The sequence below is a fragment of the Tetrao urogallus genome (assembly GCF_951394365.1).
Source record: "Tetrao urogallus genome assembly, chromosome: 1".
In the NCBI taxonomy this organism is placed as follows: Eukaryota; Metazoa; Chordata; class Aves; order Galliformes; family Phasianidae; genus Tetrao; species Tetrao urogallus.
The window spans coordinates 114,807,067-114,821,449 of NC_136813.1; the positions used below are offsets into that span (position 1 = coordinate 114,807,067).

Consider the following 14,383-nt stretch of genomic DNA (forward strand, 5'->3'; position numbering starts at 1 on the left):
GGAGCATCAAGATAAACTTAGTGACTTTGAGATACTCCAGAGCACAGTATCATTTTTCACAGAACAGGAAGGGGACATCACATAGCAGGGATGTGTAAGACTGGATTTGCAAGACACTAATGGCTTTGGGTTGTACAAGCAGCAACTAATCCCAGGGCAGACAGCAATACTATGTGGAAGAATCAGTCTGTTCTACGAGTGCTATGAAGGATCCCAAAAGAGCACCTCTGAAAGCACTAACTGCTCCAGCTTGGACTGCAGGGAATAACATCAGCAAGCATGTGTGCAAGGCTTTAATTGTGGGCAGGGCATAAATCACGTAATTTAAAACAAACAACAAAAAAATAGTACTCCTTCCTCACCCTACTCACTGTCACATCATCTCTACCAGTGCATTCTGCCCCTAGTCCTGGGGACAGCAGAATGGATCTCCACCAGAAATTGTGCCTCAGTTACCACAGTGGTGCCAGAGAAGGGGTATCAACTGAGGAGGATGAGGTGGACATCACTCAGTGTTTGTTACCTGGGGGCTGGAACAGCCCAGAATTTTTCCCTGACACAGAATGAGCATGCCATCCTCAGCCGGGAACACCAGGGCTTTTCTGCCAAGTTCAAGCCTCAGCCTCAGATGTGAGCGTTTGGTCTCCTGCCACCTCAATCTTCCAGCCTCCTGGGTTTGAATGAGTGTGCTGCAGAGTGGAGCTGGGTCACAACCTTTTCCGGTTATCCCTGAGGAATTTTACTCACCCAGACAACTAAACGATCCAGACATAATAAAAATCCCCTGAGGCACTCTCTTCTTCCTGCATATAGGAAACGAGACAGTAATTCCAATCCCTCGTATGTCAGCTTCCTCAAACATAAACATGAAAAAGTGGCCAAAACACAAGAGGAAAAGAAAGTCCCTGAGCAGCAAAGAGTACATATGTGAAACATTACATCATGCAGAAGGAAAGAAAGCTCTTGGCTCCAGGCTACAATTACCAGTGCTCAAATGGCAGGGGCTGCTCCAGCACACAGGGGCCCCACAGGCACTGTGCTAGAGATCAATTCCTTGTTGGAAAACAGCAACAAGCTCCAGAACCAAACCTGGCCCTGTGGCTCTCAGGCTGAGGGCTTCTTAGTCAGGATGTGCCTCCAGCAGAGGCTGACAGCTTTGCTGGCCCATCCTGTCACTCCACTCCTGCTCACCTGTCATCCAAGGCTTTAACTCCCTTTTCTCTTCTCATGGTCTGATTTTTGGGTGGTCCTATGTAGAGCTAAGAGTTGGACTCAATCATTACGGATCACCTCCAACTTACGATAGTCTATGATTCTCCCCTTCCCAGACTGGAAAGGCTTGAGGACAGTACCAGGCTCGTCTCTCGGTTCCACCACTGGTACTGCTGCAGCAAGTCCTTTTACTACCTCCCTAGGTCCCCTCACAGATAAAGAACCAAAGAAGTTGTCTCTGGCTGTAGGTAACTTCTGAAGCTATCGTTATTTCTTGCAATCTTTCACTGTGAGGAAAAAATCAATTAAGAAATAAGGAAGGAAAGCTCCACCAGCATCCATTCTCCTCAGGCCTCTTGATCTTGTCTATGTCCATCACATAGTATGACAGTATCAAGAGAAAGCAGGTGAAGTTTCATCTTTGGGACAGCAGCTGGCAGAGCACAGCCATGAGAAACTCTACACAGGGATCTGCCCTGTGACAGCCATACAGAGGAGAGCTCCAACAAGTCTTTCTGTCTCCTTCATATTCATATGTTCATTTTCCTCAAAAGTACAGGGAAATGAGCACCCAGTAAGACTAACAGCCTTCAAGCAACAGTTAGTTTCTTCTGCCAAAACATGTATTTATGTGTCAAACAGTGGAAACATGATCCACCTACAGCTGAGCTAATAAGATACCAAATCCCCACCTATTCAGTCATCCACACCAAACCTCTTGTTCCTTCCAAGCCTGCTTACCCAAAAGGAGCCTCCAGAATTTTTTGAGATTATATTCCCCTTGATGCACTTCACAAGGGGTGCTGTCTCAAGAAATCCCACACATGCACACTGGAGCACAAAGCTTGCTTTCCATCATTATCATGGGAAACCTGGATCTAAGGGCACTGTCCCAAGCAACTATAGATACACCGTTAAAATGGAGAGGTACAGTGTAACTAATGAGATCTCAGGTTAGAGCAGACAATAAGATTTCATAGATAACATAGATAATTCTGGGTGGCCAGTTTACATGGCAGAGAACAGATGTAATCTTAGGTAACTGCCGACTGGTGTCTTCAGCCCAGTGTGTACTGGAACGAAAAAGAGCTGCTCACCAAACTGGAGCACATTTCAAAGCAAGCAGAAAGAAAATGCTATGCAGTCACTGCTCATGCAGCATTTATCTGTGCTTAAACACAGCACTGAAGCCTCCAGGGCAGTTCATTTGCCATTTGTTTCTTTAGACCTATGATGCCTAGAAGTTGCAATCAGAGCCCCACAGAGCATGAGCAAACAAGCCCCTGCTCTAACAAGTTCACACCTAACCTAATACACCAACTGTGGCAGAATCTGCAACCTCTGGGAAAGCTGACATATATATCTCAGTGTCTGCCATGCAGAGCTGGCTCTGTAAGGTGCTTCACAGCATAACAGCATTCCAGTCTTTTCTTCTGCTAAGCTTGGAGACAATGATTTGAGGGATTAATCTGTCCAGAGAGGTGCTGGTTATTCACAGTGTAGCTCAGACATGCCAGTGCAGCAGAAGCTGACACCTCTGTGAAGGCAGATGCATGCAACCCAGCTATATGAGGCACTTGTGAGAACCCATCTCATTTAGCTTACAGGATGTGTGAGCTAAAGCAGCCTAGTTAATGTGAGTCTCGTGAGCCTAAAGAACTCATCTGGCTGAGGTTTGTCATAAACTCTCTTCTGCACAAAGAGAAACATTCCTCAGCTCATGTAATACCATGCAAGAAAGATCAAAGGTGCCCCCATGCCTCCTGATGGGCATGCAGCTGTACCAATAACAGCAGCTGGAGAATGCAACAGGCAAGAAAAGCCTTTCAGCCAGCCTTATGTTAATTACCAGCAAGGAATTTGCACCTTGGCAGATAAAGTCATTCACTCAACCACAATAAATTTGCAGAAAGCAGCTCAAGACCAATGGCAAACTACAGCTCCATCTGCAGAGCAGCATCAGGGCGTTACATGCACCTGAGCACTGCACATCACTCCTGTGTCACAGCTTGCACCACGGATGCTGCTGCTCAGAGGTTATGGTCCCTGTAGAAAGAAACATGAGGCATCTGGCCAGGGAGTTCAACACGAGGTGTCCTAAATGAACTATGTGCTTTATCTGCCAGCACCCAAGCTCTCAAATCATCCACAGCACACCCATTAAAAACCTTAGAAGCACCCTTTCTTTCCACTGCCCTGGACAAAACTATTGCAGAGGCTGTACCAATAAATTCCAGAGGGAAACAGACATTTCTTAAAACAATAGCTTGAGGTCCAAATTACAGCTTTGTCCTAGAGCTATGCAAGTACACCAGGATCTCGGCTGTAATTCATTAAGCGTAATTTATTAAGACAGCAGTTTTTTCGTTTCCATCAGTGCAAGAACGTGGGAAAAGCGTAATGAAAGCAAGCTGTTGGTGCTGGCCAGGCCCTGCAAGCAGCCCAATGGGAGGAAGCACACCCAGCTTTATGGAGACCAGCTGAACAACCAGCCCCATATCTCCAGGGCACAGAGGCTCTGTGCTGGAAGAGTGGCACAGGACCCTGGAGGGAGGGGAGTGTGGTTGTCGTTATGTACAGGAGTCAAGCTGGATGAAGAGGAAGAGCTCAGGTGAGTTACACAAACAGAACTTGGCTGGAAACTTGGTCTTTTCTGCCCCCCAACACCTCTTTTCAGCTTTTCGTGTGGAAAGATTATACAGAGGGAAAAGGAGGTGGGGTGAAAAAATTAATCCCAGGGTTACAACAGATGTGCAGTGTTTGCAGCGCGCACTATTAGAAAAGGTTATAAATCTGGTCCCAAATGCTTGTCATCACTGTGCTGCCTGGGGGTTGTAACCCCTCAGATCTGTCAGTAGATCTTCTTGTGACAAGAGATCCTCTAGACCGCCTCCTCCAGTCATTTCTGGCCAAAGTGAGCTAAATCAACTCACACTGTTTACAGAATGCCTTCCAAAGGCAGTCTCATTTGGCCAGAAATGGGTTAAGGATAGGTCAGGGGAGTAGCTACAGGTTTTAGGTATTAATCTGAATGAATAGCAAACAGGCAAACGTCCACCCACAGCTTGCATCAATATACCCGTGCTGGCATAAATCTCATCATTAACATTTAAAATTCACGCTGAAAAGCAAGTATCCTGATGGGACGTATGATGACACCGGTGTAAGCATGGTGTTCCCACACAGCAACCTACAGACCTCCCGGGCCCAGTTCAACAGTGAGCAGACTCCTTTCCAGCACTAACTTGGTAACTGCTCCAGCAGGAAACGCCTGATCGATTGCGTTACAGCCCTACCGATTCACCTGCAATGCATTCATCAGACATTCTGAGCCTCTCCCTTTTCCTCTGTCGTGATGGATGATTCCCCCAGATCACTGTCTGCTCACTAAAGATCCAGCTGAGAACACAACTGCCTCACATCCACAGGACCCCACTGATACCAGCAAATGGCCTCCTCTGACAGTCTGACCCAGGAAGAGAGACACACAACACACCGCTTGGGGCTGGTGGCTGGCCTCTGGCCGAGGCACACAGTTCACCATCTATTGCTCTTGTGACTATTACTGAACTGGGCCAAGAAAAGCTCCCACATTTTGGCATGTCTCAGATTTTCCAGTCTGCACAAAGTCATGCCAAGAACATCGACTGAAGCAATTTCTTTCTTTCTTTCAAGACTTGAATTATGCACCTAACATTGTAGAAATGAGCCCTGGAACAAAAGCCAGTAATATTCAGATATGGTTTTGCCTACAAATGGATTAGAAGCTCAAGGCTCAGCGTTAATATTCCGAACGTACTGAAAGGCGCTAAGTGCAGACTGCAGCAGGAACAGAAGAAATAGAGCCATCACTTCCAAAATATAGGAGAGGGGAAACACCACACGAATCTTGCTAAATGCCAGGGACACAGGGGTGAAATCAAGAACATCTAGAGGGGGCTAACAGCCAAAGGTGCCTCTGAATGCGAGCAGCCCACCTTGAAGCACAGCCCACTTTCCTCAGACAACAAGAAGGTCCCAATATCCCAGGTGGTAGTTCCTGCAAGTTAGCTGGTGCTCACCACCCAGCAGCGAGGGAACCCCAACAGAAAAGTTGTTTGAGGCATCGGTTCTCCCCTCTAAAGTTATTCTGAACTTGAACCAAAACATTCACAGCTTTGACACATGGATCATCATCTCTGAGAGCAGCCAAGTCACTTTTTCTCTCAGAGAGTGGTCAGGCACTGGAATGGCTGCCCAGTGAGGTGGTGGAGTCACTGTCTCTGGCAGTGTTCAAGAGGCGTCTGGATGAGGAGCTACGAGATATGGTTTAGTGGCTTGTGGTAGCAAGGGTAATGGGAGAACAGTTAGATTAGATGATCTTGTAGGTCTTTTCCAGCCTTGTGATTCTATGATTAATGTATCAGCTCAGGCACCAACCAGCCTTTACAACCAAGTTTTGAGCACAACAGCTCACATTTGTCTTACTCTCGGTTTGTAAATGAGGACACGGACGGTTTGGAAATGTTAGCATGATTATACTTGGGCCACCTTCTAGATTCTCAGAACTGGAGTATAGTAGATGAAAAACAGCTAAAATTTCAACTGAGTCAACACAACTGGTGAAATCAGAAACTAGAGGCCAGACACATCCTTGCCACGTTCCTGCAAATCACTGACTGCAACACACTTCACTCAGAGCCCTGTCACTGCTCCACAGCTGTAGACATCCCTGTTCATTGCAGAAGAGTTGGACTAGACTCCCTTTAAGGATCTCCTCCAACTCAAATGATTCTGTGACCTTATGGAAGCACTACTGACACTTCCTTTCTTCAGAGGTTTCACTACACTGACCACAACCAGTTAAGGCTTGTTTATGGCTTTATTCCGGCTTTTTCAGGACAGCACACACAAACACCGACTACGTTAGTATGCCATGCCTACAGCAGAAAGTCCCTTACAATGTGACAAGGTACGTGCAGCCAAAACACCGGCCCACCCTACCGCTTGGTCCCTCACTTTCCTCGAGGGCTGCAATGGGAGTCGAACGGGGCCAGCGCTCGTGGGGACTTCAATGGGCGCTCCCCATCCCTGCCACAAGGCGGGCAGAGCGGCACGGGGCTGGGAGGCAGAGAAAGGCAACTCTCTGTAGGAAACCAGAAGTGTTTATACATTTTTGCGCGGAGCCAAGCTGCGATGCTGGAGGGCGGGGCCGGCCATCTGGGAGAAATATGTAGGGAGAAAAAATGCGCGCGGGAAGCCGCCCCAGTCCGTCCCCCCCGCCGGGACCGCTTCGCCGAGCAGAGCACGCCCGGCCGCCCCCCCAGCCCAGCTTGTGTTCATTTGCTCCAAATCACTTCCACATTTCCCTGCCACAATTATCAAATATTTTGTTCCTGACCTCACTTTTACGGAGCCTGCAGCGCCGGGAATTCAGGCACCGTTTATTTTCTGTCAACAGACCTTTGGGTTTACGAGTTTGGGGGCTAATGGCTTTCGCTGCCTGAAAAAGGTCATTGCAGTAAGCGAGGGGAAGGGGAAAAAAAAGAAAAAAAAAGAAGAAAGAAAGAAAGAAAGAGAAAGAAGGAAAGGGAGACGGAGCGGCAGGGGGCTCCCAGCCCGCGCCCGGCGCTCTCAGCCCGCAGCCCCCGTCCCGCCGGCCGTCCCCTCCTCCGGCCTCGACCCCGCCGCCATCCAGCCCGGGAGAGGCCCGGCAGAGCCCCCCGCCCCGGCCCCCGCCTACCTCCGCTCGCAGCCGGGCGACGGCCAGCAGGGCACAGAGCAGCGGGAGAGTTTTCCAGATCTGCAAGAGAGGAGCGGGGAGGGCTGGCGGTGAGCGCGGGTCGGGAGGGGACACCGCCGCCACCGCCAAACTTCCCGCCGGCTGGCCGGGCGGCCCCTCACCATGCTGCGGGCTGGCGGCACCGGCGGGGCACGAGGAGTCGCGGAGGCGCCTTCTCCGGTTCGCTCAGCAAGGGAAGGGGAAGTCTCCCCCTCGCCCCGACCCGCCAGCCCGCGGCTCCACCCCCGGCCCGACCCCCGCCCCTACCCCCGCCCCGGGCCCGGCCCCTCCTCGGCCCGCCCGCTGCCACCGCGCCGCGGGGCGGGGCGGGATGGCGGACCCCTAGGAGGGGGAGGTGGGCTTCGTCCCGAAGCGGAGTGCCTGGTCCGACCTCGGGCGGGCCGGAGTGTAGCTGTAGGCTGTTATGCAGGGACGCGGGGAGGTCTACGGTCGTTATGAGAGCCCGTGTCCATACAGCGTTAGCGGAGGGAACAGCGGTCTGCCAGCGCCGTGGGCTGGGCTGTCCCACCTGGAAAGGCTGGCAGTGGTCCTCTGCATGTAAATACCTGTGATCCTTAGTATCTTTAGCTTGAAGTTCCCAGCCCAGGGGCAGGACCTGGCAGCACGGACTGGCTGTCCAATGGAGAAGAGCCTGGTGCAGAAACGAATCATAGAATCACTCAGGTTGGAAAAGGCCTTAAACATCGAGTCCAATGAGTTCATTAGTTCAAACCAAAAATCTAATCCTTAATGTCCAAGGAGCATTTGATATATGAACACTCATTTAACCCCTAAACAGGCCAGTCTCGGGAAATAAAGAAGACGGGCTGTTGGAGTCTGTTAACATTCAGCGCAAAAACAAGGCTTTTAGAGAAAAATAAACTTCAGAATGTGTGACTTTCACATCTTATCTGTTCAAAGTGGGCAAACAGGCCAAATCACTTCTGCTGTACTTACTGCAGGGCATTTGATCATCTACAGTATATGCTATGCAAAATGTTTATGCAGAATAATGCCTAGGGATGTGGTGGGGTCACTGTCTCTGGGCATATTCCAGAACTGGAGATGTGACACTGAGGGATGTGGTTAGCGGGCATGGTGGGGATGATTTGGGCTTGGACTTGGTGATCTTAGAGGTCTTTTCCAACTTTAATGATCCTATGATTCTAAAACACAGAAATATCTGCTGTTACAGCAAGTGACATCAGTTGTCAAGGGCTGTTCCCTGGGTTTTGAGGTTGGTTGTAACCGAAAGCTGAGTGCAAGTGCCCTGAGTGCAAGTGCTGAGTGCCCTGAGTGCAAGTATGTGCTGTGGAGGATGCTGGTAGGAAGTGCTGGTATGTGCTCCCAGGACCAGAGATAATCCCAGTGCCCTGCTGGAAGGGACAAGCTCTAGAAAAGAGTTATCCTGGATGGGGCTAGCTCTGTGCTCTCTCGCTGTGCTCACTCAAGCCTGGTGGTCTTGCTCTGTTTTGATTTTAGGAGTACGCTTTCATAAAGCATCCCCCCCAGCATGTTCTGATTTTGTCTGAGGGTGGTACTGGCCTGTAAATCCAGCCTAAGAGATGTTAACTATTCCACTGCTGATGCTGAGCAGTGTGGTTCTCAGTGTCTTTTTTTTTTTTTTTAAACTCACCTTTGTTTTGGAATCGGTTGATTCCCTGGACCCAGTGCAGGCAGAGATACACCTGAATTCAGTCATTCTCACAAGTAGCATTAGATCAGGCTTACCCACATATCTTATAAACTGCTTGCTTTTGTTCCAACAAACTTGCTTTTAACATTTTTAAATGTAAACTGCAAAGGAATAATGTATACTAGCTAAGCAATAAGAATTCTGTCAGGAATCACTGCTCTTTCATGATGGACCCCCAAGAAGGGGTTTGAACCAGAAGCACTAGAATAAGGGGTTAGCAAATGCATTCACAGTTCTGGTTTTGAACTGTGGTCGTACTGAAGATGGTGATTCATCATTGCTGGCTATACAACTAAAGTTGTACTATAAAACGCTTCCAGTGAAAAGCTCTTCTATAAGGTTGAATGATGTTTGCCTGAGACTTTGAAGGTTGCAGTGCTCTGATGGACCAAAAAAAATGGGAACCATTGCTCCATGGAAAAGATATTATTCTATTACGTACATTAATATTTTCATTCCTGCTGACACTCAGTTCCCAGTTACCACCACTTCTATACCAAACATTTTGTTTTATGTACAGGATTGCAAATTTTGGGATACAAACATGTATGCCAAGTGGCTGTGTGACCAAAATAAGGTAACAAGCTGTTGCTTAAGTAGAGCAAATGAATCGTGGACTGATACTAGTATACATGGGTGGATACATTCTTTGTCATTTAATAAACCAAAGCTTTCTGCATTCTTGGGGCATTGTAAATATCCCTCCTTTGGACTCTCCGGTGCCTAATAAGGATTACTCAAAAGCTGCAGCCTCTCCCTCATTACAGCATGTGCACACATATACACCCAGTGTGACTGTATAAGCCTTATTTCCTAAGGAAACCCAAGCTAAACTTGTGCCAATAAATTACTTCTGAAGCTCTCGCCCATACCATGATATCACCCTCTCCACATTACTTCATTGCTACCCACCACCCACATCACTCACGTCTCCTTTCTCCACTGCTGTACCAGACACACAGCCATTCACAGAGGCTCTAAGGGATAAATGTCCTTGCAGTGCTGAGCTCAAGTCAATGAGCACCATGCCTGCAGTGTGTTTAGATGGCCATTCAAGTCACTGAGTGGTACGTAAGTGAAAAAGCAGCTTCTTACCCTTAATGTTGGGAAGAGGCAGTGGAGGAAGCCCATTATCACAGGTTCACCACAGCACCGAGACAGTAAGACTCTCAAACTGCAATAAGATGAAATGGGATAAACCTCCAGCACACATACACACGTGGGTGAACTACATCAGATTTAATGCTTCTTTGACTCAAAGAGACTAGCTCAGGGAGCTACTTTGCTAACCAAAATAAAACAAAGAGGTAACTGTGGTTAACTGTGATGTGAGGATACATGACACAAATTATTTAAGCACCTTTTTTTTTTTTTTTTTACAATGATGTTATTTCTTATGTCTGTTTCACTTTCCTGTAATTTGGTGACCTTCCAGGCTGCATTTTGTTAAATACAGTTCTTACATTTGTTTTGTTTTGCTTTGTTTTCCCTTCTCTTCTTTGCTCTTGTAATTGTCTTTCTCACTGTGGTTCCTCCATTCTTTGCTCCTGCCTCAGCTGCAGCGTTTCTACTTACTATGATTGCTTAAAGCTCTGTTTCTTTGCAGACCTGATGCAGCTCAGTGCTGTAGTTTTTTCCTCTCTCCCTCAGCAGATGGTCCACATTTTGTAGGTGTTACTGGGGACACTGCCAACCGAAGGGCACACAAGTCTGGCACTAGCTGACCAAGTGACTTGTATAAAATGCATTCACTAATGGCTAATACATTTGATGGGCTTTTGGATATTTCATTGTCTAGAGCAGTAAAATGCCTAAATGCCATTGACAACCTGGCCCTTAAGACTTTACCCTTGATATCCCTTATTTAAGGAAAAATTCTTAGGTTTTCTAACCTAAAAGAGGCATAATTTTCTCACATTTTTCACCCAGGACTTAGCACCCAGGTAAGCCACACCCAGTATCCAAAGCATGGAAGCATACCCATGTCCAGCCCATGTAAACACAGCCACTTAGCGTTTGCCACTGCTCCAGACCACAGCTTGGTCAACTATGACTTGCCATTCTTAGCATCTTCTGGATTTGAATTACACTCAGATCCAAGCTGTAGAGCAAGAAAGGATCAAAGAATCATATGAAGATCATGTAGCTTCAACTCCCTTGCTATAGGCAGGGACACCTCCCACTAGACCAGGTTGCTCAAAAGCCCCATCCAGCCTGGACTTGAATGCCTCCAGGGAGGGGGCATCCACAACCTCACTGGGCAACCTGTTCCAATGTCTCACCACGCTCACCATAATGCCCCATCATCTAGTGAAATGCTCCTGCTTTTGACTCTACAGTTGTTGAAGAAAGCTGCAGAAATGCCTGGAGCTACTGGAACAGGGTGAAAGGACTTTCTGACCTTCTGACACAGACGTCTTGCCTGTATCAGTGACCCTCATAGGACCACAGTAGCCCCCCAGGAAGTATCAGGTAGGTCACCATGGTCAGTTAAGAAACGTAACAAGAACAAATACGAAGTCTTGCACCTGGGAAGACAGAAACAACACAAGGTAGAGAATGCCTACCTGTGTGTGAGGAATCTTTCCTCAAAAGGAGGTTTTTCTACTGCAGTGGACAGTTGCTGGCAAAATAGGTCTTGAGAATGGCATCAAGATAAGATAAGTCATCCATCGTGCAGGCTACATCACAAACCAGCATACAGATACGTACTGCCATGGAGATACACTTGAAGATGGAGTCCTGACTCATCTCCATACCTACAAATGTTGTGTGCATTTCACAGCACATGCTGTTAAATACCACATTATTCTCCATAAGTGAGGAAATAATCATCACTTCATTCTACTTCTTCCCCGTTATCTTCCTCACTTTGCAGACATGCTTATAGAGAAATTCCTAAGGTCACTTCTGGAAGAGGATATGGTCAAACCCAGGACTCTTCTACAACAGCATGAAATTTCAGCAGCTTTATCTTTCCTGTATCAATGAACTATGTCACGTACTAGACTGCCATTTTCCATGCGATAAGCCCAGGCACACCATTCCCAGCAAGCTACTGCTATGCAGCAAGCAGTTGTTTATCACTGGCAAATCCTGCTTCACACCATTAAGAGCACTTTCACCATTAGCTCAAACAGCAGTGTGTTTGTGCTCATAAGTGTAGCAGGAAATCAACCCAGGGATGTCTTGAGCTCAGATGCGCATTCTGACCTATCGATTAGAATGTAATGTGCAATGAAATACAGGTCTTCCATGTGCCACGCTCACTTCTCTCACCTACAAAACGCTGTTCTCACACAGGGGCAAGCTTAACGTTTGACAGAGAGATCCTGATGAATTCTCCAGAGAGGTACTAATACCTGCCGTCCCACTGTACAGAAGCAGGCTCCAACCAAAGATCATCACTGGTGGCTTAGCTGTGGAACTTGCAGCTCTGGCCTACCAAATACTAGAGCCAAGAGCCAGAAGGCCTTTCAAGGGTATGTGTTGATTACTCCCCTTCCCATGTTTTTGCAGCCATGACTTTCTCCCCTCCCTGCAGCATTTAAAACCCCCTCCGGCTCTGCTTCCAACTAAAGCTGAAGAGTTGTTTCATTGCTGAGCAGAGGAGGTACTGTGGAAGAGCCTTTGGACAATGCTTCTTCAGAAAGCAATCTGCTGGGGAGGACAGTTTGCTCAGGGATATCAGATAAGGATGCTGGTAATTAAGGCGTGCCAGATGTCCCATAGCTGAGGTATCAGAGCGTCTGTGTTAAGATGATCTCTACGTAGCATACTGGAGTATGTGGAGACAGGTCCCAGGCAGGGAGAGTATGGAAGCAAAGTTAATGAGCCCAGTGAGATCTGGGATGACCTTGTGTGGAGGTAGTTGTATGTCTCAGCACCATGCAATCCAGTTGTGACAAATGGGAGCTCAGAGACCTGCGGGGTGAACCTCTGCGCAGCAGCTCTGGCTGTGGATGTCTCCTAACTTCAAGGTATCCCCAGCTCATTCAAAAAATAGCTTTAGCATGTCCTGGCTTTCAACACCGTTACAGAACTGTCAGAGAATCTCAAACTCACTCCCTGTAGCCAACTGCTCCTTACCCTTACTCTATGCTTGTACAAAAACATCTTCTAGACTGCTTGCAGGTCAGGTCTATGGCCCATAGGACAGCTGTTCCAAGGTTCTCCCACCCACACTCTGAGTAACGGTGCTATTTCTCATCTTCAAGCATGGGCAACCTGCTAGCACAGAACATGCTCAAACATGTTTAGCTATTTGTCCCATACCTCAGCAGACCTTGAGATGATTGCTAGAAGATGTTTTAGGAATTTCACTGCATGGGATGTATTCGGGTTGTGTGAGTTGTGCCTGGGTCAGTTGGGGCTGGGTGTGGAACAGCAGTTCTGTGAGTCACTATGAATCTGTGAGATTGGGAGGTGAGGTCTACACAATCTTATTGAACCACGGACAGTTGAAGTATTCAGGACACAGATTTGGGGTGGCTGTTCTGGTTGTCCATGAAAAAGCTTGAGAGTTGGCAGGGTGAGTCTGGGCATCTGATCTAGAACACAAACATTACCTCAGGACTCTTATAAAATGAGAAACTGTTCTGTTAAGCCAGAAAAATGTGCAACGTGTTAGTAAATACAGCTCACCCTAGAGACCAGCTCTTGTCATTGCTTAGCAATGTTATGAAATCATACATTCCCCTCCCAGCACTGGGCTAAGCAGTGGAAACCAAAGGGTTTTAACTTTCCCCCACACAGAGGCCCAATGCTATCGTTCCAGTCCAAGCTATCATACCCCAGGAGATGATAAGCACCCTCCGCTTTACCACAGAAGTGGCAAATGTAGTTGCTGAGCTCTTGCAAGTCAGGCTATTGCATTATGTTTTAACAATAGACAAAATGCTTGACTTCAGACATCTGCATTCGAACATGTTGGCCTTAAATTGCTGCAGCCAGGTTGTCCCTGTGGGTCAGGATTTATGCCAGACCTTTTACGTGCAAGAATAGGATAAATAGCTGTACACAAAGCTGTAAAGAAAGCTAATCCAAAAGAAAAGGTCATTGATTTCAATCTGCGTGAGAAAAAGCTTTTGGACTGGAAATGTTAGTGACAAAAGACAAAATGGATAATTTGTTGTTATTGCAAGCTGGACAACTTATCCCAGGAGAGTAGAAACTGGAAGACTGGGACGGAGAGCTCTGATGTTGTGCTACCTTCTCAGGGCCACTGCAGTGCGGCAGAGAGACTGCTGAACTGTTTGATGACATGGCAGAGGGGAAGGCAGATTCCTTTCTGGCAGCACAACAGGCTGTGATAGATGAACAAAAGGAAAGGACAAAAGGTCTGTAAGAGGGCTTGGAAAGGGGGACAGGCAGGTTCCAGCTGAAAGGCGCAGATTCACAAGGGCTTGCTCAAGACAGAACACCTGCCTTAACAGTTTCGGCTCCTGTTGGTACCTCTCTTGGTTGCATGTCCCAGCTGAGGAGGAAACAGTCATTTGTCTCAACAGGTAGGTGACATATGCTAGGCAGGATGGAGCCGTGCTTTATCAGCTCTGTCCCCATGCATATCTGTACATGGGATATGCTAGATCTGGTGAGAATCTCTGGGGCCAGGGTATTAAGAGGCCTTTCACACTGCCCTGCTCCTCATGAAACCCAAATCTGTCAAAGGCGTGGCTGAGTTTGTGCTGCCCCTGGAAATGACAAATTAACAT

The 14,383-nt window shown here is 47.6% G+C and overlaps 1 protein-coding gene across 1 annotated transcript in view; it reads right to left on the minus strand.

Annotated features, from left to right (window-relative positions):
* FSTL1 (follistatin like 1) overlaps nt 1-14,383 on the minus strand; it is a gene marked incomplete at both ends in the record, with an annotated part of 60,126 nt that overhangs the window by 33,792 nt on the left and 11,951 nt on the right. Inside the window, one exon of the mRNA XM_079550029.1 lies at nt 6,935-6,994. Coding sequence (XP_079406155.1) covers nt 6,935-6,994 — 60 coding nt within the window. The remainder of the gene's footprint in view (nt 1-6,934; nt 6,995-14,383) is intronic.